Source organism: Motacilla alba, chromosome 2, assembly GCF_015832195.1.
Source record: "Motacilla alba alba isolate MOTALB_02 chromosome 2, Motacilla_alba_V1.0_pri, whole genome shotgun sequence".
Classification (NCBI taxonomy): Eukaryota; Metazoa; Chordata; class Aves; order Passeriformes; family Motacillidae; genus Motacilla; species Motacilla alba.
In genome coordinates this window covers 96,052,558-96,080,323 of record NC_052017.1, presented here as the reverse complement: position 1 = coordinate 96,080,323, position 27,766 = coordinate 96,052,558, and the positions used below count along the sequence as shown (strand labels likewise).

The 27,766-nt window shown below is 36.0% G+C and overlaps 1 protein-coding gene across 1 annotated transcript in view; it reads left to right on the top strand.

Annotated features, from left to right (window-relative positions):
* DOK6 (docking protein 6) overlaps positions 1–27,766 on the top strand; it is a 241,383-nt gene that overhangs the window by 113,771 nt on the left and 99,846 nt on the right. Inside the window, exon 3 of the mRNA XM_038130235.1 lies at positions 2,592–2,706. Within this exon, the coding sequence (XP_037986163.1) occupies positions 2,592–2,706 (115 nt within the window). The remainder of the gene's footprint in view (positions 1–2,591; positions 2,707–27,766) is intronic.

Sequence of the window (27,766 nt, the reverse complement as noted above, 5' to 3'; positions counted from 1 at the left end):
TCTTACAAAGCCCTGAAAATGCATGACAAAAGTTAAAATTATAAGGGATTAGAAACCAAATGGTGAGGTAAATGCACCTGTGTCCAAAAAAAGGTCAAAAGGTCAACTTGGGAGAATACAGAGAATTCTGGCAGTCAACCAAAGGTCAACCTGGAGAATTTCTGGCAGTCTTACTTCAGCGTATAGGAAGAACTGTGGAGTAAATATAATATTTGGAAAGGCAGCATGGATTTACCAAGGGTAATTCATGCCTGGCCAATAGGATTGTCATCTATGATATGTTATGAGAAGAGCTTTAGCAAGGCTTTTCACATTTTCTCCCATGACATTCTCAAATTGAAAGTGGGACATTATTATTCATGCAGGTGGGTGTCTAGATGACATAAAGCTGGTCAGCTAGTCAGAGCCAGAAAGTTGTAGTTAATGGGTTGGTTATTATGTGGTTAATGGTTGGTTATTAATGTGATTATGTTGGTTATTGAGGTGGTCAATGTGGTTACCTGCTTGGAGGGCCGTAGCAAGTGTGGAACTGCTGTGGTCTGTACTGGGACCTCTCTTCATATTGTTATCAGGAACCTGGAGGAAATAAGGGAGCTGCAACAATGTGCAGAGGGCAAAATGGGAAGGATCAGTTGTTAGGCTTTTGGTAGTCAAGCTACCTTTTCAGCAGCCTGAATGGGCTGACATGGACTTTGTTAAATTGAATAAGGGCAAATCCAGGTGCCAGCCTGGGGATAGAAGAGCCTCTGTGATGGCACAGGTTTGGTATTGGCAAGCTGGGAGCAGACATGCAGGTAGGGCCAGTATCTTTAATGGGACAGGGTATCCCTGTCCCATTAAAGAAATTACTTGGTGCCTCAGCCAGCAAAGCTGCATGGGCTGTATGGACAGAACCATGGCCAGTCAGTACAGAGAATGATTGTTCTCCTCAGTGTAGCACACATTATACCATGTTTATAGTACCACATCCATTTTTGGCCCACCTGTTACCACAAAGATATTGACAAACTGGAGGGAGTTTTGCTGAAGGCTGTCAAGACAGACTCTAGAGCAGTCTTCAGTTTTGGTCCCAAGTTCGTCAGCACATAACACATTCCTCTTCATGCTTTGTCTCAGTTTCTTTTGTTGGCTTGATACTTTTCACTGCTCATCTGCTATCAATATTTTATTGAAATGTCTTTGCCCCAACGTGTTCCGTTTTTTTACTGCACTGTATAAAATCTCTTCTGCTTTAAAATTATTTTCAGCATGTGAAAAGGAATGCGGGAACTGTACACCAGGAGCATAACAATTGCAAAGCAACACAAACAAAAAAACCCCATCTACATTCAGTCCATTTTTTCTGTAGTCATAGATGTCCAAACTTATACGGTTGACATTTTTCTGGAAATTAATTCTGCCTGAGGCAAATGTCCTGCATGAGAAAAACTAACTCTAAACAGATAAAGTTTGCACAAAGTTCCAAGAAACTGAGAAAAAGATTTCGGAATATGAAGTGTTAATCAGTTTAGTATAGGCTGGGCCACCAGGTCTGGTTGGAATAACATATTTTTCTTCCATTATTTTAATTGTAGTTATATACATGCATCAAAAGAAAATGGAAATAGATTGAATTTTTATGTTGTAAATTTGCTGCAATAGTATTTTATTGTTGATAAGCTTTTCAAATATTTAGAAAATATAATGAAAGTTTGAGTTCCTTTGAGGATGACAGATACATTTTAAAGACACATGAGGATCTAGCCTTACAAATGTAGTGATGCTATTTGACATATTAGTTGAGTTACCTTCCTTAACTAATGAAACGCTGTTCTTCCAACATTAGGTTTTCTCTTTGATGCAGATTCTGAAACTGATCCAAGTTGCATGAGTATAGAAATTGAAAAGTAGATTATACGAAATCCCAAGGCTGAGTTGATGTCATTGTAAACAATTTCCATGTAGGACTTATTAAAGAAACAGAATTTTGTGGAAATTTATTAGAGAAATAGAGTTATTAGAGTTCAGTTTTGCAACTTAAGGCTCTACCTGTTAATGTGGTTTTTTTAACCAATTACCAAGCTTATAAATACCCTAGGGGTTTAGGAATGGTACTCCCCAGTTTAGTTCTCCCACCGAGACTCAAAACCACACTGCTGCTCACTCGCTCCCCCCCTTCCCCTCCCCTCCCCTTCCCAATCCTTTGGAATGGAGTTGAGAATTGGAGGCACAAAAGCTAAAAATCATGGGTTGAGATAAGAATGATTTACTAGAAACAGTAATGAGACAGAAAAATGAACAGTAACAGCAGCACAAAGAAACAATTTACATGGAAAAGCCTGCAATAATATCCGGCTCTTCCCCACCATGCTTTCTCCCCACTGGAAGAAGAGAGAGTTCCTTGCTCCTGCCCCTGGCAATGAGTGAGGTGGAGTGGAATAACATCTGAGCCTTGCCACACACCTCTCCTGCTTACTGTGAAAAATTAACCCTGTTCTGGCTGAAACTAGGACAGAGTAAAAGCAGTTTATAGAAAAAATTGAGCAGTTAAGGTTAATATTTTTATTTGTACTATTTATACACTGGTCTAAAATACTTTTCTTCATTTTAAGGTAACTGAGCTGCACAATATCAAAAATATAACCAGATTGCCTCGAGAGACAAAGAAGCATGCAGTGGCAATTATCTTTCATGATGAGACATCAAAGACATTTGCGTGTGAGTCAGGTAAGTAATTGGTGCTTCATCTCTAGCTTGAAGAAATCAAGTTACACATCAAAGTCTGACTCGGATGAATTAACTCACAATGCCAAATAGAAATTCTGAGCTTAAAGAAATTTGTGGTAAATAAAAAACTTTGGAGTTTGGGGTTCAGGTCTTTTGGGGCTTGGTAGGGTTTTTTGAATATATGATGAGAGGTGTTAGGGGCGTTACAGAGCTCTTTTTTCCATTATTTTCTTTGCATTCAGAAGGTTTAAAGACTGGAGGTTTCCAGTCAAACTTGTAAATCCTAGTAAAAAATAACCTGTAATATGTTATTAAGTCAAGACGTGAAACATTATTTTTTCAACAAGCTTTGCTATAGGCAGTTACTAAACTAATAATTATCATGCCATTGCAAATAAGTGGCAAATACCAGCTAAAACCTCAGGATATTTTAAAGCAGGATGTCAAGCAGTCTGTGGTTTGAATGACTCCATAGCATAATGACTAGACTAGCAAAGAACAAGATTTGGGTATTAAAGTACACAATGGCAGGCAGTTACTTGTGAGACACTGAGCATTGCACAATTAAAGTGCACTATTTTCCTATTTGAAAGTACAATTGTACACATCTGTGTCCTAGGGTATATTTTAATAGAAAAAAAAAGTTTTTTTTAAAATAGCGGGAAATGCTTCAATGATAAAACTTGTGCTTTTTTGTGACATATTTGTGACATATTTGTGACATTTGAAACTTTGCATTTTAAAAGTTTACATAGATAATATTATGTGTATGTTGTTTTGGTTTTTAAATATATGTGTAATATTATGTATATATGGTGAAGGGCCTAGAGGAAAAGCCTTGTGAGGAGTGACTGAAGTTACTTGGTCTGGAGAAGAGGAAACTGAGGGGAGACTTCAATGGAGTCTACAACTTCCTTTTGAGGGGAAGAGAGGCAGACCCTGATCTCTCCTCTGTCGTGATCAGGGACAGGACCCCAGGGAATGGCCTGAAGTTGTGTCAAGGGAGGTTTAGGTTAGAATTAGGAAAAGGTTTTTTCATCCTGAGAGTAGTTTAGCTCTGGAAAAGGCTCTACGGGGAAGTGATGACAGCACCAGCCTGACAGAGTTCAAGAAGCATTTGGAAAATACTTTTGGGCACATGGTGTGACTCTTGGCACTGTCCTGCACAGGACCAGGGGTTGAACTCTATGATCCTTTTGGATCCCTTTCCAACTCTGGATATTCTATGATTCTATATCAGTATCATCATATAAACATTGCATCATGTACGGTCTAAATAATACATTAAATACAGTGAAACAAAATCAGAGAAATGGGGAGGAAGTTAAAAGTGTGCAAGGTCATGAATTATGCAACTTTTAGATCAGATATTGCAAACAGTGATATGGACATTCCATCATGAAAGATAGATTGACTTTTTTGTTAATTAATTTAAATTTAAAGACACATGTAGAAAATCTGTGTCTGTCTACAATTGGTTTAAGTGATCATTAGATAAGTAGTGCGCATTAAAGATTTTGATTTCTAATCTGTAGAATTGATAGTAACTCTATATTGTGATTAATAATTGAATAAAAACTTTTAATTATAAAAATTAAAAATTTTAATTATATTCCAACAACACTGAAGTCAGTCCTGTGGAAATTTTTCCATTTGCCTATGCATACATTCCCCTTCTTTCCTAATGAGATTTTGTTCCTTCCCTAGAATTACTGTGGTTCAGGTATATTTTAAAAGAGTGACAGCAAGTCATGACTTCAGAATTCTTTCACCAAAGAAGGGACAAACCTAGGAAAGTTCAGCATGTCTGGCCCACTCATCCCTTTCTTTTTTACCTTGAACCCAGTTGTAAATACAAGGCACATGTAGTACCATAAGGTGCTAACAGGGTGTCAGTATGAGGTGCTCTCCCTTTATGCTCTATATAAAAGTGAGTTTTGAGTGGACAGAACTCTGGGTGAAGTGGCAAACAAGTGGAGAGCTTGTGGACAGAGAACAAAGTTCAGACCAAGATAGGTGATGCAGTAGGTGTCTGCTCTAGACCTTCTCATCAAGAGAAGACAGATGAAGCAATCTCGGGGCAGATGGAGAAAGCCTTATAGTCCCAGGCATTGGTGTTCCTGGGTGACTTTAACCTCAGCAGTAACTACTGGAAGGCCAATAAGGCTGAACACAAGCAATCCAGATTTCTGAAACAGATTGAAGGCGAATTCCTTGATACAGATGATCAATAGTGTGATGAGGGGAGATGTTTGTTCAGGGACGTGCTTGGCAGGATCCTGTGGATCCTTGAAGGGCAAAGGAGCCCAGGAGAGCTATCCAATCTGCAAGGACAGCATCCTCTGAGCACAAGAACTGTTCTCCCCATTCTCAGAAGACAAGCTTTACAGAAGATGAGTATGAATGGACATGGAGCTCCTGACTTGCTCAGAGACACACAAAAAAACCTACAATGAAGCAGAAACTGACTACTTGGGAGGGATACAGAGGCATTGTCTATTTACATAGGAATGGAGTTCAGCAAGCTCCAGCTCAGGAAGTGCAAGATAGAAAAGGTTTCTTGAAGTACATCAGGAGTAAAACAAAGGCTAAGTAGGCGTGGCCCTATTGCTTGCTGGAATGGTTGACATAGTGACAAGGGTCACGAGAAAGGCTAAGATACCTTCTATACTGTGGTTTTCACTTGCAAGCCTTGTCCTCAGGCCTTCCAGGTCCCTGAGTTCCTGAATTTGATGAAGTATCCCTGGCAGAGGAAGGCATAGTGAGGCATCACTTAAATCACTTGGATTTCATACAAAAGTTAGTGGAGCTTGATTGTCAAGAATGACTAGAAGGAGGATCCAGATAACTGTACTCCTGTCAGCTCAACTCAGTCCCTGAGAACACTGTTGGAGCAAATCACATGTAAAGATATGAAGGACAGCAAGGTGAATGGGAGAAGGAAAAAACACTTCCCATATGCAAATCATGTTTGCCATGATGAGGTGTCTGGGAAAAAAAAGGCAGTGGTTCTTATATATCTTAATTGTAATGATCTTTGACACCCTCTGTAGCTTCCTCCATAGCCCCCAAAATTGGTGGGGCATGGGATGGATAAAGACACTATGAAGTGGAAAGAAAATAAGCTGGACTTAAAAAAACCAAGGTTGTGAAGCCAAGCTTGCAGCCAGGATGTGGTGGAGTCAGTGCTAGGACCAATACCATTCAATATCTTCATTGACAATCTGCATGATGAGGTGGAGGGTACTCTCAGCTGGTTTGCAGGTGACGCCAGGCAGGGATGACTCAAACTGGGAAGGCAGGGCTGCTGTCAGAGGGATCTGGACAGGCTGGAGAAATGGCTTACATAAATCTTATGAAGTTCAGCAAGAACAAAAGCTCTTTGCCCTGGTTTGTGGTAATCCCAGCCACAAGACAGGCTTGGTGCCAGCTGTTGGGAAGCAGCTCTGCAGAAAAGGCTCTGAGGTCATGGTGCACAACATGCCCTGGACAGCATTAGTAAGGGTCTTCACAGCAGGTACCGCCCTTCTATTCAGCACTTGTAGGACCACATCTAGACTGCCATGTCCAGTGTTGTGCACTCAGCACAATATTGACATACCGGAGTGAACCCAGGGGAGGGCACCAAGAGTCAGGAGCACATGACATATGAAAAGAGAATTCAGCCTGGAGAAAAAATATTTCAGAGGATCTAATTGCTTATGTGATCTGAGAATACAGAGAAGATTGAGCTATAAAAGCATCAAATACCTGGCTGTTTCTGAATGACTGCAAATCTTAGCTGTGAGCATAGTGGAATTTCAATCAGTTTGCCTTTCTCCATGCCTTCAGTCTGTCTAAGCAGTATAGACTGCATCATATCTATCAAATGAGAAAGATATACAGTTTTGTTTCACTAAAATCTGACTCTCTTCAACTCCAAATCTTTTGTTTTCTGAACTAGGAAGATAGGGTCCAAAACCAAATTTAGTTCCCAAGCCATTTCCACAGTGAATTCTGTCTTCTCACAAGGAACTGTTACCATTTTTACTGCTGTTGAAATGTGCCAAGTTCTTGGCTTTCTTGTATGAAACTTAACAAAGTTTAAGGAATGCTAGAAGAACTTGCTTCTTATTTAAAATGGGTTCATTTTCTTCTCTTGTTTAGTGGCACTGGGTTATATGGAAAAATACACAGCCTGGTTTATATGGAAAGATACACAGCCATTTACAGCCTCACAGTGTATAGTGATGTACACACAATGGTGTTTATTTTGGCAAATCTTCTTGCCATTTCTTTGGTTAAGAATAACTTTACTAATCACTGGTTTAGCAATAACTTTACTAATCACTCTTCTTTCCGGTGGCTTCAGTGTCACAAAAACACTCATGTGGTTTTGACTCAAGGCAAAAATCTCTAGAATCACAACGGCTTGACCTTGAATTTTTTAGGACTCCAGAGTTTCAGAGTATGGAAATTTTTCTACTATGAAGCCTGTGAATATACAGAAGCAGATAGCTTGTTTCTTATCATCTTGACTTCTAGAGGCAGATGGAAGGAGAGTAACATTAAACTCATTGCAAAAGGTTTGCTGAGCATAGAGTCAACAATTTTTTGGAGACAAGAAGAAAAGAATACTCAAAGCTGAGTTGATTTTAGGGACTGAACAATGTGAGGTAGGGGTTTTATCAGTGTTGTACCATAAAATAATTTTAAATAAAGGTATCATTTTGGCTTTGATAGCATGAGCTGATGCCGTCTCCTCTGTGCTGTCTTAAAGTTCCAAAAAGCAGCACATTTTTCTGGCACATAGCTTTCTTAATTGTGGAATTAAGCACAATAAAATACAATTCAGTTTTAAAATAGGTCTCTAAAGATGCAGAACACTTTGGTTCTCCACAGAGAGCCTGAGAGCTGTGATACCAGCCCACTGGGTGTGCTGGCTCAGAGCCTGTGTTTTTTTCCTAAGCTCCTGCAGCTTTTAGTCCCTCATCTTGCTTATTGTCTTCAAGGGAGCTACTGGCAAATCTGAACTCTGGGTGGGCTGTAACCCCTATATTTCCATTAGAATTTCAGCAAATTAGTAATCTGAGATGCATCTAATTGTTGGTAATCTTCATTTGCTAATGAAAACATTCCATAGAAAAAACAAATCAGACTCCTCCATATGCTTTTGTTATCACCTACCCATCACTGCCACCAGTGCACCCAACATCTACAACAGCTGTAGAAACATGTTCCATTCTGAAGCCCTATTGAAATATTTTGAAAGCAAATCAGTTTTATATACTGCAGTTCCCTGAATAAAAGCATGGGATAACAAGTCTTTAAGGAGCAATTATCCCTCTTCAGGAAAAAAGGGAAGCTTCTTGCTGTCACTGTTTCTGACATCTTCTCTGAGGGGCAGAAACTTGTGACTTTGGTGATTAGCTGGCAACATTTTAAAATTCTCCGTTACCATGAGAATTGTTTCAGTGGAAGCAAACTAATGACAAGTCAGGGCTGATTAACTAACATGAAAAGTAGTCTATAACTCAGTGAACCTACAACAGACTTTAAAGCATGGGAATTCTTCTTCAAACCGTGGGAAATTGCTGCTGCCCTAACAAGGAACATGCTGTGATCTCAATTTGAGCCTTCCTGAATATTGTGTGAAAGTTATTGCCATTAAGGGAATTTTTGTGTGGGTTTTGGTTTGGTTTTTTGTTTGTTTGTTTGTTTGTTTTAAGAATTATGAAATTCTAGGGGGTTTTATCTTCATTCTGAAGTGTATAATCAAGCAAGTGGAGAAGGTATTTTAGCTCTGGATTCCAGCTGCTGGGTTTGACATGCTGACTTTCCTTGATACCATTGCTAAAAATGTTGTTGGGTTGGGTCTTGTTTGGCTGGGGACCTTTTGTTATTGTTGTTGAGTTTTTTTCCTTCAGGTAGGTGTGCTGTCACTTTTTGTGTAGTTACAGCCATGCCTGAAGGCATGTATCTGTTAAGATGCTCTTCTTCCTGCAAGCCTGGTATGTGTAATGTGACTGTAAGACAAGTGTCTGAACTGAGACAGGTGTTCTGAAATGCCCTTTAAACTCTCACAAAACTTCTAGATGTGATGCAGTGAGCAATGGTGGCTGTGCAGGACCAGCAATAAAATGAAATTGGAGGGCATGAGTACTGATTTAATCTAGAATTTTATGGTGCTGTTTTGGAAGATGCTAGCATGATGAGGATTGTGCTTGAATAATAGCTGGCTTTTAAGAAATGCTGTTTCTGATTTTCACTAGTCAGGGACAGACCATATGGGGACTCGATTTTTCCTTTAGTAATGACAGCAAAATACTAAGAGATACCAATTAATCCCTGGGCATTTTATGCTTAGTGGCCCCTCCAGCACAGGTTTGTGTAAAATCTATTCTGATGTGTAAATGACAGAATGTGATGAAAACTGATGAACTTTTAAACCTAGTTCTTAAAAACTAAAAACAAAAAAAAAAAAATTGAAATGAGAGGAGTATAAAAAAATATAGAGATAGAGACAAGAGAGACAAATAGAGCTGAGGGGTGATTCTGGTGATTTGAGAAAAGAATGAGTTGTGACATAAGGGGCAAAATCACATTTGTGACATAAGCAGCAAAAATTAAGAGAAATCCTAAAACTGCCACTGTTAAGCAAAGCAGATACCCCCTGGGATACTGACCTTTTTCTGTGTCCTGTGCAGTACAATGCCCCACTCTGTATAGAAGTAGATTAATTGAAGGGGTTTCTTTCTTCCCAGGCATGCATGAACTGCAGTTCTGGAGTCATTACATCCAAGAAACATCCTCATTATTTTTAAGAGGTTATACTTTGACTTTCCTTAAAACTTTCATTATTCAAGTCCTGGAGAAAATAGAATTGGGTTATTGCAAAGTGTCTATCAGTTACTCTATTTGAAACTTCTGGTTTAGGGGTTTATGCATTCATGCGGTTGTTTTGGCTCAATTCACCATTTTTATTTCTTGAATGTCTTGCTTCTGTGATGGTTACCTTGATAAAACTCTTTTATACACCTGCAATATAAACAGACTTTTTCTTCTGTATTCTTGTGTTTCAGCTTCTTTGGAGTGCAGTCAAACTGTGATAATCAAGTTTTGTCATAACTCTCCAAAAAAAAGTTTTACTTTGTTGAAATAGAAAGTCTGTTGATGTCAAGTGGCAATGTGTGTTTCTTCTAGGTTTGTTCATATTTTTGATTTAAATCTGTTTTTGCCATTTGTTGGTGTTGCTTTCTTTTCTTAAAAAAAATACAGTGGTGGTGTCATTTGAAAAGGAGCAAGTTCATTTCATGTTTGTGCTGAAAAAGCTTTTGGACTATTGACAACTTACTACTGATCATGAGTTGGGCTTTTTCTCCTTGATAGTTTTCACAAACAAAACTACTATGTGCTGAAAGAGCTTAACAGATATCAGTGGAGTATCAGATGCAATTCATATTACTGTATCCTTTGACAGTTAAGAAGCCTGGAGGTTTTGCATTAAAATTACTGTGAAACTTTGAGACTTTGAGATGGATCATCAGTGCTCATACTTGCTGTTATGACTAACAGTACAAATGGCTAGATAAGCTTTAAAAATAAAGCTTAAAAATAAAATTAATATTGGTATTTTAAAATAACCAGATTGCTTTGAAGCTCTAGGATCATGGAAGCAGTGAAAGTGAAGAACAGCTTCCTAAATACTGTTTGGGCAGTGGAAAGAGAAATACAAGGTTCACATTTTGGATGCAGAAAAATAAACCCAAGTAGTTTAAACTATTCTGAAACATGGTATATTCCACTTTTAAGGTGTCAGGGATTGTTACATGAGAATTTACGACCCCAGCTTTTCTATTTTCTGGTTTTGTTTGTTTATATACAGAGAGAGAGGAACCTGCACTCTCCAGAAAGCATATGGCTCATTGGAGATCAGATGCATGCTCTCACTTCCATATGTAACACATTGTCTGAGATCTAAAAAAGAGTGAAAAGACAGGCATTTCAGGAAGTTGAATATGTTGCTCTGGATTCTTACATTCTCCCTTTCTTATCACAATTTTTGAAACACTATCCACTTTCAGGGCAAAATTCAGTCTGAGTCATGGTAATGTTAAAATTTACTTAGGATGCATGTTCTTTTGTTCTGGACAAATAGTTTCCTTTTCACTATTGATGAGCTTTAGTTTCTTTTTCTGTTTTTAAATTTTTTCATTTTGCCTATAAATAGGAATCTCTGTTCTGACTTTAACATATATAAAGTAGAAGTATTTGAATTCTGCCTTCCATTGCTCTTGGTTGCCAGTTGATGCTCATTTTTCTTGGTTATCTGTCTGAACTAAAGTGTTACAATTTTCTGACACATACTGGTAATATGTGTTACTGGGAAATAGAATGAATGCAGAAAGTTATGCTCCATCTTCAGGACATAGCTGTTGATGGATCAGGTTCTACACTGTTGCTTTCCATCTATTTCAGTCACTTCTAGGTTATTAATTGACTTCAGACTTAGTTCTAAAATTATTTAAATGATATTTTGGGAAGACAGACTCATATTTTCATCTTTTTTTAGTAGAATGCTAAATTTGAATACAGTAGGCACACAAAATGGTCACCATCTTTTCAGCACTTCTTCCATGTTGGGCCCTGAGCTAGGAGCACTGCTGCATTCTCAGTTTATAGGGCAAATGTGGGACAGGAAGGAAATAAGGTTAACTTCCAGCAGGAGCATGCACAAGTGCTGTGACAAAGTAGGAAAGCTGTAACATTTCTAAATGCAGGAATTGGGAAAGATAAACTTTCTCTAAGACTGCAACATGGAAAACCCTAAAGTTTAGACTTTGAAAGTCAAAACCTTTGGAGACTGAAATTTGTTTTGGTTCCCTAAATTTTGATTATGTAGCTATGTAAATTGCAGAGGTGATAAGGATTCAGTTGCCCTTGCTGTTCACATGCTGTAAACTTGTCTGGAGACTCTTTAATAATGTCTAACATAGTGGGTCTAGACAGGTGCTCTCCATATTTGGAAAGTCATGGCAGTCAAGTCCCAGATGACTGGGGGAGTAAGAAAACATTGTGTCCCTCTTTCCAAAAGGTGGAAATGAGGACCCTGGTAGCTGCTGACCATCCAAGCCATCCTATGATCCTAAGTAGAGAAGTATTATTCATTTGTCCTGGACATATATATTGAAGTATAGACACTATAAGTGCTTTCCTTACCACAGTTTTACTTGAAGGTATTGAAATTTATATGAAATATAAACTGTTCCCATAGGAACAAAAGACAAAGAAGATAGCTAAGATAGTGATTAATTATCTATTTTAGAGTGCATGTAGAACTTCTTGAGAGTAAAATATTAGAAAAAAAAAAAACTTCCTGCCTGCAGAAACTCAGCAAGTTCAGAAGACAAAGAGAAGAGATCAAGAAGATTTCAGCTTCATCTGGTAGATGGTGCAAGGTCAGCACCATCTTGAATAGTGAATTTAGAGTGACTAGGAGAAATGCATGAGTCTCAAAGCCCCTGCCCTAGAAGTTCAACATACAGTTGCCCTTCCAAGTAAGCATGGAATGGAGGTGGGTTAGTGATGCTGAAGTCTAGGATTTCAGGCATGCGAAGTTGTGCAATAGTTTCTTGGACTTTCATACAAGGTGTCTTAGTTGCTCACTTCTTGGTTTGGATTTTTGTACTGCAGGGAGAGGGTTGTAAGCTGTTAAAAATCAATGAACATTTTAGTATCTGCAAGTTCCATGTTTTATACTAGAACAAAGTATATGCCAGTGAGATGACAGAAGCCCATAAAAATGCAGAACAGCATGGTCTAACGTTTGGCTTAAAGAAAAAAAAAAAAAGAAAGAAAGAGGTTTTCTTTAGCCTCTAGCTGTTTACCTTAAACTGAAATCTGGAATTGCTAGTATGTTGTGCATCTCTGTACGACAGGATTTCTTTCTGATCCCATTTTGAGACTCTTAGTGGTTTTGATAAAAGTACTGTGCCATAAGTAGCTTCTGATCCTATGAAACAAAGATGGAGACTGTTTTGTATAATTCATGCCATAAATTAAGTTAGAATAATTTTTAATCATGTTGTAAGTGTGAAAGTCCAAATGTACTTCATCTCTTGTAAACACATTTTATTAGAAGGTAAAGCAGTAAGACATGACCTATTTTAACATGCCTTCATGCTATCTGCACCTGGTTTTTAAAAATATTGGCCTACTCTACACTGCCAAAAGGCATTCACATGCCATAATTAAAGGATTACAGAAAACAGTCACAGAATCTTGATGAGTTTTGTGCATAAAATTTCCTCATATTCTGAGTTGTAATTGGTAGTTTGCAGATGAAGGACTGGGATGACTTCATTAACTGGATGACGAATGTGTCAAATTCTGGAGAAAATCTCAGACAGAGAATTTTTCTCTATATTAAACACTGACTATAGATATCTATGTGGATATAGAATCTAATTTTACTAAAATATCCATGTTTGGGGTTGTAATACGGAGTCATGCCATGAAACAACTCATTGTGCTTGAAAAGGATGAAGTTTACAAGCAAACTTTATGTCTTCACTTTAAAATTGCTTTTTAAACATCCATGTTACTAAACACTCTGATGTTTGTAGAACAGTATTTGTTTCTGTATATGAAGCAAGGTAATTTCTTCCTTTCCCCAACATAAAAGGCTGTGATGTTTTCTAAAAGACTTTTTGCCATCATCATTGTACTTAAAGGTGCTATTTCCACATGCTGTTCAGGTTTTTAGGTACCTTACTCTGATTTTATTAAGCTGATCGTAGAAGTGAATTTTAACAAACAGCACATTTGAACTTCTGGGGATGGTGATTCTACCGTTTCCCTAGGTAGCATATTCCACTGCCTGATCACCATTTCAGTGAAGAAATTTTTCCTAATTTCTAATCTAAACCTCCCTTTGTGCAACTTGAGGCCATTTCCTGATGGGTTGTGCCTTGCCTCTTTAGGGCTTTTTTGACATAGTTAACAGAAAAAAAAGTATATCAGGAGTTTCATATCAGGTTGAAAAGAGAACGGCATAGTGTGTATAGTTGAAGCTAGTACAAAAGCCTGTCTTTTCCATCTTGGTTAGTCTGTCCCATGCATTATGCATGTGGTGTTCTTTAATTGAGTAATTTGTTATAAGGGCCTCTGCTGTGGTAGGGACTTGGGAAAAAAGGTGAATGAGAGTTAGTATTTTAAGTTGAGGGTTTTTTCGTAAAGCCAGAACAAATGGATTCAATTTCTTTCCTAGACTGATACTTTCTGGCACCCAGCACTACAAATCTAATACTGTATATTTGTATGCTTTCAAATCTATAACTTCCTGTGTTCTAAAAACTGCAATTTAAAAACTGATTTTTTAAATGTTCAAGGGAAATTCAAACAAAATGTTTTCCTTCAAAATTCAGGCAAGACTACAAATCTGGATCATCAGAGTAGTTATTCTTCCTCAGTCTTTAGGCTTCTGACCCACATTAAGATGATACAACTGCACCTGATGCTGAAATTGTGGATTCTTCAGCAGCCTGCCAGGCAGACAGGCAGATGGGTAGTTTTCCGACAGTGCATTTAGGTCTTGATGCATTTGGATTTACTCAGAAAAGTCTCAACCAGCTCTAAGAATAACACATTTTAGAGCAAATCATCACTTGTCTTGAGACTTATCCCTTAAAACTGTGCAGAAATGTTAGCACCTTGTTAAGGTGTGTCATCTGCAAAGGGTTGTGGCTTTCATTGCCGATGATGAGAAGAGACAATAAAGAATTATTTTTCTGCATATGTTTTCATGCCTAGATATAACCAGTCTTGGCTGCAAGCCAGCTCTAGTCTGCAAATAGTGCAGCTTTATGTTAGGAAAGCATCAAGTCTTTGCAAATTCCCTATGCTTCTCATCTGGTTTGCAGCAGAGTCAATACAAAAGCATCATCACCTGCTCTTACTGGGAAACATGATGACAGACCTGTAAGCAGGCAGGGCATTTCAATGGCAATAGCCAGGTAAAAGAAATCTGCACTACCTCTGTTTCCAATATTCATGTCTAGAACAGAGAGGATATGTGGTTATGTTGTAGTGGTTTGACCTCGGCTGGCTGTGCCCACCAAGCTGCTCTCTCACATCCCCTACTCAGCAGGACAGGAGAAGAAGACACAATAAAAAGTTTATGAGTCAAGGTAAGTACAGCGAGTTGTTTGTGAGGTACCAAAACAGGCAAAACAGACTTGGGCTAACTAGCAACCGAGTAGGATAGTGAAAAGCAAAAAAAAATGTTTGAAAACACTTTTCCAGCACCTCTTCCTCCACAGGCTCAAATTCCAGCTGCTCCCTGAGCAGCACAAGGGGATGGGGAATGAAGATTGCAGTCAAATCATAATATTTTATCTCTGCAGGGGTCTGCTCTGGCACCTGCAGCACATCCTCCCACTCCTTCTTTCACATTGGTGTCTGCAGGGCTGTTTCTCTCATGTTTTCTTTCCTATCATACATTACCATTCCTTAAATGTCTTTTCACACAGACACTACCAACATTGGTGATGGGCTCAGCTTTGGCTGGAAGCAAGTCTGCCTTGGAGCTGGCTGGAATTGTCTTTGTTCAACATTAGGGCAGATTGTGCTGTTTTCTTACAGAAACCACTTCTCCAAGACACCTCACTACCAAAATCTTGTCATAGAAACCTAATACCTGTATAAAAAATTTTAGCGTATCAAGGAATTGTTAGCAAGTTTAAGATAATGCTATGTCATGGTGTATGACTTTGTCTTTTTCTCTTTCTTTCTTTCTTTCTTTCTTTCTTTCTTTCTTTCTTTCTTTCTTTCTTTCTTTCTTTCTTTCTTTCTTTCTTTCTTTCTTTCTTTCTTTCTTTCTTTCTTTCTTTCTTTCTTTCTCCTGCCTTTAATCATTTCTTCTTGTTTCTTCTTTTTTTTTTTTATTATTTGCTCTAGCAGTACTAAGGCTCTCAGGTTTTTAATGTATCTGTTTGCTTTGGTTATCACTCACTCAATCTCCTTTCAGTCTTCTCTTCTGGGAAGTACTGGTATGGGACATTACTGACTTGGTACTAATATGGCATTGGAGATGTACATAGGTGGTGAAATTCTAGACTGTTTTCTTTTTTCCACTTTTTTTTTCCACCTAAAAAATTTCTCTAAAGCTAATAGAAGATACAATTACTTAACTCATAGCTATTGTGTTTGGGCATATTTTTACTTCCTTTCCCTTCGGGATTAATGTAAAACCCCATTTGATGTCCACAAGTTTGCTAACACTGGAGTGGAATCCAGGTATCAGCTGAGATAAAAAGGCTTCTGATCATCTACGTGGAATATAGGTCAGATCTCCTGGGATTTGTGAATATGTATCAACTCATAAAATTAGATGATTTTTGCAGTTCCTGACCTCTCCTGAGAACAGCATACATTTAGTGACAGCACAAAAATCATGGCACTAATTTATAGATTGAGTTTGAAGTATTGACAAATGATGTATAGTTGGCTGAGCCTGGGGAGAGTTCATTGAAGAACATGATAATTTACTGCTCCAAACCTAAAACACATGATCTATTTTTCATTCTCTGTCACTGTTCAGCTTGCATTACATTTGGCTACTTATGGTGTGTAAGTTATATGGGACTGTTGGCAGGTTAACTGTTTCAGGTATTTTGAAACACTTTTGTCACTGAATGAAAGCAACCTGAGAAGAGTAGTGTGTGTAAAAGAGCACAGAAAATTTTGTGTGCTACTTATGTGCACTTGACCATATATTCAGCATTGGATATTCTATTTCACGTAGAGTCTAGGCATGGAAACCTTGGACAAATTTGTGTACATTCAAAAAAATCAAACCAGACCATAAGAAAACAAACTAAAGGTAAGCATTTGGTGTTCACTGTACATCCATCTTCATAACACTTTGAGAGTTTGCCCCAACCTCTAAGTGCTATCAGCATTGGGCTGTTAAACAACCAGAATGGCCTCTGCTGCCAGGGTGATCAGTAAAGCTTCTACACTGGCATTTCACTGCTGTCTACTTGTTAAGAACTGAAGCAATTTTAATACTGAACCGTGTGTTGGACTGCTGAAGGTGTGTAGTGAAGGTTTTATGTGACTCCTGTAAGATTTTTCTAGAGCTGTCCCAGCTCTGCAGAGCAAAGCTGCTTAATGCATTGTCACAGCCCATTCAGTTTTTTAATCTCTCTGCCAATATTTAAGGGGAAAACATATTAAACTATGACTTACTTTTAAGAACATAAGTAAATAAATTTTAGGTAGATATAATTCAGAATTTCAATAATTCAAGTTGCTCACTTTTCCTGTATTTTAAAGGACTGCCTAGGATATGGTAGATATGCAGGATATGGTAGATATGCAAATGAACCACTAGTACACCACTTGCAGATATTCCAGTTACTGACTAATGTATTCCCAGACAGCTGAGAATTCTCTGTTTACAATAATTGATGATCCCGGCTGTCAGTTCCAAGTAAGGTGGCAATAAATTTCTCAGAGAGGGCTTGTCCTTTTCCCAGGTAAATAAATAAAAAATATATTCTGTATTAATTTTATTGTATGAGTCAATTTGAGATATTCAGCCTTAAATTCATGGAATTCTTATTTTAAGTAAGGCCAAGAAGCAAATTGTGTTGCAGATGTGCAAAGAAGTTTAATGTAAAAAATCCCTATTTATCAGTCATAAACATGGTTTAACATAGTTTTAAAGTAGTGTGGCTTTTAAAAGTGCCCAAAATATGTTGCTTTTTTCAAATCAGCATGACATTTAATGCAATTCAGTCTTCTCTATACAAAGATTGCAGTGAAGGAGGAAAATATGAATGTGTTTTCTGTAATTGCAGTTCAAGTACATTCATACAATGTTTTCAGAATCCCTATAGATAAATTATCCTGTTTGCTTTTAAAAAGGCTTTCTTTTTTTTCCAATACCTTTCCTAAAGCAGGTCTACCTTTAAAGTTTTAAATTATATCAACTGCTTCAAACTGCTTCTAAATCTTTCTTGCAAAATCTGAGGTTAAAACTGAAATTATTCAATGGAAAACAACCCTTGAGAAGCTGCTGTTGCCTTTGAGCTTTTAGTCATTTAGTTAGCTCTGTTTCTCATTTTGTTTTCAAACTTATAAAATAGTGTATTAATGTGAAAATAAGGCAAGTAAGGTGTTAATGATGACAAATATATTAATTTTCCCCCTGCTGCTGAAACAGCTACAATTGGTATGAAAAATTTATATAATAATAGGGAATATGTATGTTCTGATTTGAGAACTTTTTTCCATTTTGCTTTAGATTCAGTTTTTATCAATTTTTAAGTGTTCCAGAACACAAAATAAACATCATATTGGGTTTGACTTTTGCAGGTGTTTGGTGGATCAAATTTGCAGTGCTGTTTGATAGGTTTTAGATGGTCATCTATTGTGATAATTTCTACTACAAATCAAGCAGGTTTAGGGTTGCTTCGTATTAGACAGAGGTTTTTTTTTTCTTAATTGAAATTGACCAATCACTCGTTTCATGCCATAGTGAAGTCAGAATCAACAATTCTGTTCACAAAAGCAATGCAAACAATTCCAAATGTGTCTGAGTGTATTAATAACACATTCATATAGTGTTCTGGCAAATGTTAAGGGGTTAAGATTCATATTTAATAAAATTTATATGGCATGTGCTAGTCTTCTAGTGTCTTATGAACATTAGAGCTTATGTTTGAAGTGAAATATCCATATTAACTGGAATTATGAGGAATCTTGGTCTGCTTCTTAAGGATAGAACATTAGCTCCGTTAACTCTCAGGACAGCTGTATATTTTGAAAATGTGGGAGATTTCTTATTTTTTTGAGAAAAAAGGATCTGTATGTGGATTTAATTTTGCTTTTTTTTTTTTTTTTTTTTTAAATCCAGCAACATAAAATCACTAGTAGCTCTTGTGAGACTATAATTTTATTGGGTACCATTAAGGAGTGTTTAGCCTGAATTTTCATGATCATGTAAGACAAAGTTGAAAAACTGATCTAAAGTTCCTTGTTTGTTTTTAAACCCAAGCCTTTCCTTAAAAATGTGTATAGTTTTAAAGTTAAAATACATACTTATTATTGTTATTTTCCTTATGATGAAGTAATATTAACTGGTTGATTATAAAGAATAATTTGTTTGTAAACTAGACATATTTTAAAATATTCCTATGTTTAGGACAAAATCATAACCCTATTGGCTAGCAGAAAAATTAAGCAAGCTTAGAATTAGTGAAGTGAAGAAGGGAATTAAGACCATTTAATCACCTTCCAAATAAGAACAATGGCTCTCTAAATTAAATTATCTCAGTTTCATAAATGGGAAGTACTTTATAAGGTATCCCCCAAAGGTAGCCCTTTGGAGTGCTGTTGGAAAACAACCAACTCCATTTCAGAATGGTACTTGCTCAGTGACAGTGTGAATTTGGCTGTCTCTTTACAAAGTTCTTCACTGGCCAAACCTCTCAGTAGTTTAGTATTTGGTTTCAGTTTCATGTGGGGAAAAAATGAATCCTATATCTGAAGTTTATATTCCATAAATAAAACATTAAGTCAATATTACATCTGTTAATGATAATTTTGACTGGACCTAGAAATTCAGATAATCAAATCAGAGAATTTGCTGTGGGTTTTTGAAATAAATATGCCTAATAAATATAAAATTAAAGATAATTTGAATGTGCTAATAGACAAGCCTCTAGATAATTAAGTTAACCTGTCTAGGAAGACAGATATGTGTTAAGTATGTTCCTATAAACATGAAACCAGTAAGAATGGCAAAATATCTTACTATTTAGCTTCTGCTTTATATTTTAAACATCAACAATATTACCATGGTTTGTTTAAATGTTTAAGGAGGTTAGCCTAAACCTTCCTATAGCTTGCAATCACCTTGCTGAAAAAATAAGAAGGGAATTAAATAGACAGCTTGACATTTATCTCTGCTTCTTTCTCTAGTGATGGAAATGAATTAATGCAGGAAACTCAAAAAGCCAATGTAATTCCAAAATGTTGCTGCTCAGTGACAGTGTGAATCTTTTTCAAGTTTAGTACAATGTCCATGACATCTGTGTGATGCAAGAAGCAGTGCTCCTAGCATATGTCACTGAATATAGCAGTACTGTCCTGCTAATAAATGCTGTCCTTGCTGCTGTATCATCATGCTCACCAGCAATAAAGTAGAAATCAGCAATATTCAGATATGTATATAACCCCTACCTTATGTTTGTCTGACAATATTTCCAGCGTGTGCTGGGTATAAATAGTTTTCTTCTCACATGGCATTTCATATTGACAATCATCCTGTTTTTTCTGGGAAGAGTTTATTATTTCTGGGCAGTGTTTATTATTTGTCTGTACAAATATGATTTAGATGAAGATATAGTTTACTATGGTTGAGAACCAGCTGGAAAGAAATTTTTAAAATCATATGTGTCATTAACTAGTCCTTCAAATGCAATGCCCTGCTATGCATTTCTTGATGTCTAGATATATCCTTGGGTTAATATCCTATCAATATGTGTAATTTTAATTAAAATGTAGACATGATTATAATAGTAATTTATAATGTAAGACAGCAATCTAAGTGAAAAGGCTTAACATATTAATATCTGAAGGCTTATTTATAAAGTCAATGGCCATGGTAGGTGAAATGTGAGGAGGAAGAAGCTGGAAGGAGAGCTGTATGTTTCTGCATGTTATTATATTGATCTACTTTATAGGCAGTTTGTAACTGCATGCCTGCTAAGTTAAGAAAATAGTGGTAGCCCATGAATGATGAGATTTTAAGTAATTTTATTTTTTTCAGATTGTCACAGCTATAATTATAATCTCCTTTGTGAATCAAATAACTGACAGCATATGAAAATTTGTATGTATGCTGATGAAGGCTATTTTGAATTCTAACAAGTATCATGAATACTTTCTTTAATGGAGGTCATGATGGAAAAACTACAGCTTTATAACTCTAGGTAGCATATTTGTAAAAATCTTTATTCAGATTTGGGAGTTTGTACTTATAAACATACATGTATTTGTTGATATCAACTTTGGGCTTCACAAGGGATCAAATCAAGGGAGTAAATGAAGTTGTCAATTTTTTGTGATATAAAAAATAAAAGGTTTCTCTCTTTCTAGCTCAGTAAAGCGTTACTTCTCCAAAATGTCACTGTCGTTTGTGTAACAAGTTTTTTTCAATCATGCTTCAATTTAATATATTGCAATACTAGTTTTGGGCATGGAAACTGATTCCTTAATTATATATGTTATCACAATTCCATGCAAAGACATATGTTAGGGTTTATTGTGAAAATGTAAAGAATAATAATTGTCTTCCTACCTTTATCCAATTCAAGAAAACAAAAAGACAATTATGTGTATAGTTGCTCTTTATTACTCGCTTGTTATTATAATCTCATTGTAACTCTGTGATCCAGGAAAAAAACCCTTAAATCATACTTATTTGTTTTGACTAAATTAATAAACCTCTGCTCACAGTCACGACAAAATCAAGAGGTGCTTTTTTTCTTTTTTTTAAGGCAGTGGAAGTTTGGAGGAGGCTATTCCAAGCAGAAGGAAGAGCAACATTTAAGTCAGCCATTTTCTGATTTAAAATCATTAATGCTGAAAATAAGAAAGGCATATGGCAGCATAAGAATTACACTTTTGCCCATCAGTTGGGTGTGCTGATGGTGCTGAGTAACTCCTTTTCAAATGACAGTGATCAATTTTCTCATCCCTACCATTAAAACTCTTTTCTCTGTAGAATTTTCTAGATTGCTTTCTCCACTAAAAGGTATCAGCCATGGATTTGAATTCAGGCTAAGTCATGAGAAATTGGGATCTTTTGCCTAGAGGCTCACTAAGGAGCACAGACCAGTCTTTGCTCGTGTATGACTTCATCTCCTCCGTAAAGGAAAGGATAATCCTTCCCCTCCCCTCTAGTTGTGTGTGTGCCTAAAATTCACTTCACAAGTAAGCTGTTAGTGGGCAATTGATCACCAGTGTGCATTAATTACAGCTACATCTTCTGTAGATACTGTTTCTCACGTAATCAGCCCCTCTGATTTACAGACCTAAATCCTAATCTTCTGCTGCAGTTCTTGCTTTGTACAGATCAAAATATTAAATTTAAACATTTTTTATGCTTTCATGGTGAGTTGTTTATCCTTAAATAAAGATGAAAGATTTTAAATAAAACAATCTTTTATCTGTGAGTCTCCAGTTAACATGCCTTAAACCATTTCAGCAGAGCTCTTGAAGTTTCCAATGATTTAATCTTGGTATTTTCTCTAAGATTGCATTCATCATGACTTATTTTCTTGGAGAAAAATGACACATAATTGAAGATGGATCTATTTACTGTTTTTCTGGTTCAGCAAAGGACATTTTCTGGTTCAGCAAAGGTTTTACTGTTCTGAACCTTAGAAGTCTACTGAATTAAAAAAGAAAAAGAAAAAATATCCTATTAACATAATGAAAGTATGGATAATAAGTTTCAGTTTCAAGCAACTGCATCTTCTCAGGTAGTCATGTGTGTCTCTTTGACATAAATTTTATTGATCATGATGTACTTATTGATTATGATGTAGAGATCTCAGTGGTATATAGTAAAAACCCCGTAATTTAAAATTTCATATTTTAGCTGCAATTTTTTTTAGAAGACTGTTATTTACAGAAGGTTTTACCTGATTGGAAAGCCTCTGTTTTCATAAAAATTCAAAGAATGTCTCTTTTCATTAAATATTCTCTAATTTAAATACTGTTTACATGTTTCAAATGTAAAACTCCACTTTATACTGGGAATAAAAGAGACAAGTTTAAAATGAGAGTAAGAAATTGATAATGAAAAAGTAATCCCCTTTGGGTTTAAATTCTGTAGATGTGAAATTTGAGAAAGACTTTTCTAATTATATTTCCTTTGGTACTAAGTCCAGTCCATGAACTTTTAAGATTTATTTCTTTGCAGTAGCACCAGATTAAAAACCCCCAAGAATGAAGTGGAAGACACAGAGTCATTTCCAGCTAATACTTTGTTCTTCCTCAGAGTAAAGTTTTATGCAACTGAGAATCAAGTAGAGCACATACTGCATTTTGATCTTACAGATGATTTCAGTCAGTAATTGCTTTGAATGAGTTTCTTTACACTTCCGATACCATAAAAACCTTCTTGACTCTCGTAGTAGCAAGGACTCACATCTTCAAAACAATAGTTTTAGAGTTTGGGGGGAAAGTTTGCATTTATTGGATAATGGAAACAAAGAAAGAAAAAAATACATTCCTTCAGGAGGTTTGTTATTATGAAAGTCATGTATAGTACCATGCAGGAAAAATTTCCTAGCCTCTTTACATTAGAAGACAGGAACAATAACACTGTCCTCTGTGCTCAACCAAAATTGCACAACTTTTAATAAATCTTAAGTATTCATAGTTTGAATTCTTGCTTTAATTAGGCGTGCTTAGCCAAAGAAAAGATGGGAGATTGCAAAAACATCCGAGTGTGTTAGTTACTGTCTGCTCCTACTGATTTAATGCAGAAGATATTCAGATGGCTGGAGTGAAAGTCATATGTTCAAAGGCATAAGGGCAATGAAGCATATAGTGGAAATAGTGGAAATGCAGTTTTTCTTCTGTGTATTGAAAATACTCCTTTTCACATTGATTTTGTAAAGGAAACTAATATTCTTAAAATTATTTATCTAATCTAACAATATTTCTGATCTTCAAATGACAAAATTTACCAGTATTTCAAAAATAAAACTGAATATTTAACATATTTAAAAAGTGAAATGAACCCTAGGATTTGTACCAGTTTATTTGGGTATTGGATTCTCTTACTAAACCATAACATAAACATGAAAACAGAAAAGGAAAAACATGAAAATGGAAAGGAGGCATACTTTACATTTGCACAGAAGGTATTAAATTTTCCATTCATTTAAAAACCAGCACTATAACTTTCCCAAGAGGAATAAAAAGGTTGTGGGAGTAGAAGAAATCTGAAATACTACCAATTTTTAAGATAGAAAAATGCTATTGCTGACTGCCAGTCTTGGGGTAGCAGCAAATGTTGATGTGATAGCATCCTCTTTGTGCTATGTTCCTGGTGAGAGACCTTTTTTGGACACTTGACTGATGGTGTTTATGCCATTCCCACTACTGACATGCTGCCTGAGGTTGTTTTACTTTCATGCCATTGCAATTTAACATTAATAACAGTTGAAACAGGTATGAATTGACAGTCCTGAGGAACGGTAAAATTCCCACGTCAGATTCTTGTTACTGGCCCATTAGTTTCAGACAAAATGTAAATGTTGCTTCTATGTTTAGGCAGGTTTTCATAATTCTTTCTTTGCACTTTAAAGAAAGTTTGAAAGTTAAAGAAAGTTTGAATTGAGAGTGAAATTTTGCTAGGCATATTTTTGGGTAATGATGACAGCTCACTGTTGATCTGTTGGACACACTAAGACTTGATAAAAATTTGTGATATAATGAGAGCCACTAGTCTCCAGCATGAAATAGAATACATATTTTTTAAGAATGCTTATAAATTTACCCTCAAGGACTAATTTATCCACTGAATCGCATTTCTTCCTGGAATGGCATAATTCATTTCTGTAGGATTAATCACAGACTAAGGTGATATACACTTCTTTTTAATAGCAGAAATTGCCATTTTCATGACGAAAAAAAGGAAGACAAATGTCCTATAGTTACATAAGCAGTAGTATGGAGCAAAGGAAATTCCTTCCTATTAGGCTATTCATTTTCCCATATACTCTCCGTTTTTCAAACAAGTTGTCAGAGTTCTGTTTCTGTATGAAAACTACATTCTCAAGCAGCATTGCATATGGGAAACTTTGCTGCTTTAATGAACAAGAATTTAATGGACACTAACATCAATATGACAAATCATTTAAAATACTTTTCTTGCCTTCAAATGATTGACTTAACACTGTACATGTTTATATTATAGACAGGACAATAGACAGACTAGTAGCTGACTGCTGGTTATATGAAACTTCTTATCAGACCTGCAGAAACAAATGGGGTATTTTCATGAAAATGTCAGCTTTGATATATCTCAATAAACACAGACATATACACCTGGCTACTTGCAAACGCAGGTACATAATTAGATTAATTATCAGAAACCTGTTCTTGATAAATCTTGCACCTCCAGATAAGTATGGCAGAAATAAGAGTTTTAAAAGCTAATAATTGTCCTTTGGTAATTATTGCAATTAACTGTATTGCCCTTATGCCAACTCAAGTTTAAAATAGCAAATAATTGGGAAAGTTTCTTTTTGTATTTTTTTTTGGTATTATACTTAGACCATATCTTCCCTCACTAAAAAAAAAAATAAAAGTACATTAGCAAAATATACCAATGGATAAAGGATAAAGTTACAGAGTATGTGTTCTTATTTTGTAATTTTCATTTATCTTGATTGCTGCATTATTCAGTATTTGTTTAAGGAAAAAAAAATAATGCACAAATGAAAGGTGTATATATCTTTAAACTAATGGTATAATCAAAATTCATGATTTTTAATAGCTGTGATTCATTCAACAGTAAGGGTGTTGTCATATTAAAATGTGGAAATGACAAGGTTTTGAGGAACTTGACTTACCAAGATTATTTCCAGAGAATATTTTCAGGCTTCCCTTAACATGTTTTGCCACTGCTAGAATATGTAGCATTTTCAGTAAGTTAATACGATTTAACAGTATATGTGATTTTCCACCATGACTTTCCTTTGTCTTTTGGTTCAATGATTTACACTCAGGTAATAGCAAAACTCTTTACTCCAGGTGAAATCTTCAAAAGTCACCATCAAAGAAAAATACGAGAAAGTTTCCCTAAAAGTAGTGTTATTTGAAACACAAAGAAAAATTCTATATATGAGTCCCACATGTCATAAAATACATTCAAATATATAAAATATTCAAATATAGTTGGTCAATAAAAAATAATTTTAATAAACCAGTTGCTCTCAGACTTGCAGCCCATTATCTCAGTTCCTTTCTACTTGAAAGCAAGTTTTAGTCTACATACAGAGTGATTTTCTGTTCTTTGAAAATAAATAGAATGTATGTCCCCTTCATTGCTTCTCACTATCACTTAATGAAAATTTGCCAAATTCATACATAGGCACTGTTAATCAGTAATACATTATTATACAAAATAAGCTCTGTCCCTCTATTCCTCTGGGCAAAGATATGAAGTAGCCACCCTGCTTTAGATTTGTATCTGTGTTTGAGTGTGTGTGATGTGCTCTAGTAAAAGTACCCAAAGTATCAGAGACATGGTTAGATAACATATTTTAAATATTTATGAAATCAAATTATTTTCAAATCATCAAAGGATGATCTATATCCTGATAAAGGATAGATGTTTTTAAGGTATTATTGATTTTGATAAGAAATTACATGCCTGCTGGCAATGGTATTATTTGTTAGTGAAAAAAAAAAAGGATTAAGTTACTTCATATATTTTATGTGGTACAGTATAATAGCACATCAATCCTGTGGGAATTCTATTATATTTTTTCCTATTAACTTCTAATTAAGCCTGAGTGATTTTTAGAAGAGATAAACTGCCACATTTTTCAGTACCATCTTTCTTTCTTGGTAGAGAATATCAGGTCTAAATCCTACTAATCTAGCCAGGAAAGATCCTCCAGTTTCATTCAGGATAACAATATTTAGTTGGATTTATGCCTCTTATAGACAACATTTAGAAGGAAGAGCTAAACAATTTGTACAGCAAATACATAAAAATGTTTCAGAAATGAAGAAACTAACATTTCGGATTTATACAGTTTGACATCAGGTAAAACATGAAGATGTAAGTGAGGCTTTTTGATTTGCACAAGGACTATGTTTCTTATCTCCTTCTAATATTGTACACGTGCTATTTCCAACCTAAATTCTTAACCACATTACTTCATGTGGGCTGCATGAGACAGGGAAGAGGCCTGTCTCTAGGAAGTGCATATAAATTGAGCCCTTTTATTTACAAATTTAATAAACTGATGCTTATAGTGGTGGAGTGGATCTCCCAAAATGGAGGGCACTGGACTGAGCAGAAGGGGTCAGCACTTCAGGGCTTTATCTCAGCCTAGAGACATCCAACTGTGCTGGCAGCTTGTGGCGGTGGGAGATGGAATGCTGCTGTAGGATTGTGCCACATGAACACAGAAGGAAAACATGAAAGAACGTGAACTTAGCAGGATTCAGAAGGTGTTTGGTTAAGTCCACACACAAAATGCTTCCTAAGTTAGGAGTCTGAAAACAATCCCTACTCTAGCCTTAGAGATCTGGAGGATGTTGAGGCCAGATAGAAAGAGATCTAGAGGGTTTCTGTGCACAGTGAATTTGAAATGCGTCCATATATATATATATATATATATATATATATGTATTTCATTGCCCCTCAGCCCCTCTTGGTAGCTAATGTTGTGTAGAATGATTTCTTATAAAGTGTAGCAGAAGTATAAAGTAGCAGAAGAAGTATACTACTTCTTCTGCTACTTATAAAGTAGCAGAAGAACACTTTTACTATGAAGAATTCCTATCTCTAACACAATTTGCTGACATTATTTCATCATTGCTATTGTATCAACGAACCAACATCATCCTGTGGTATCACCTATGTCCAAGACACTGGTACAGCACCACTGTAATCACCTGAGAATTGGAGCAGAAATGACACATGGCCTCAGGCATGACCAAAAACTCAGATCAGCTGCAGGAAAACATTGCCAATAGCAAGTTGAGTAACAAGTTTGTACAAATTTTTTCCCAGTAATGTTTCCTATGCAGCAAACAGTGCCTATTTAAGGTCTCCCATCTCTTTGCATTTTATCTCACCTCATGAGATTTGTATAGTAGAATTTTATAATTAAATAACAGTAAAGATAAAAATGAATGTATTTTGATTTTATTTATAGCTGTGAAAGCATGCTTTACAATTTATCATGCAGTCCAGGAATTCAGTTATCTTAAAAGGAAAATAAATTTTACAATGACAAGTTCCAGTTACGAC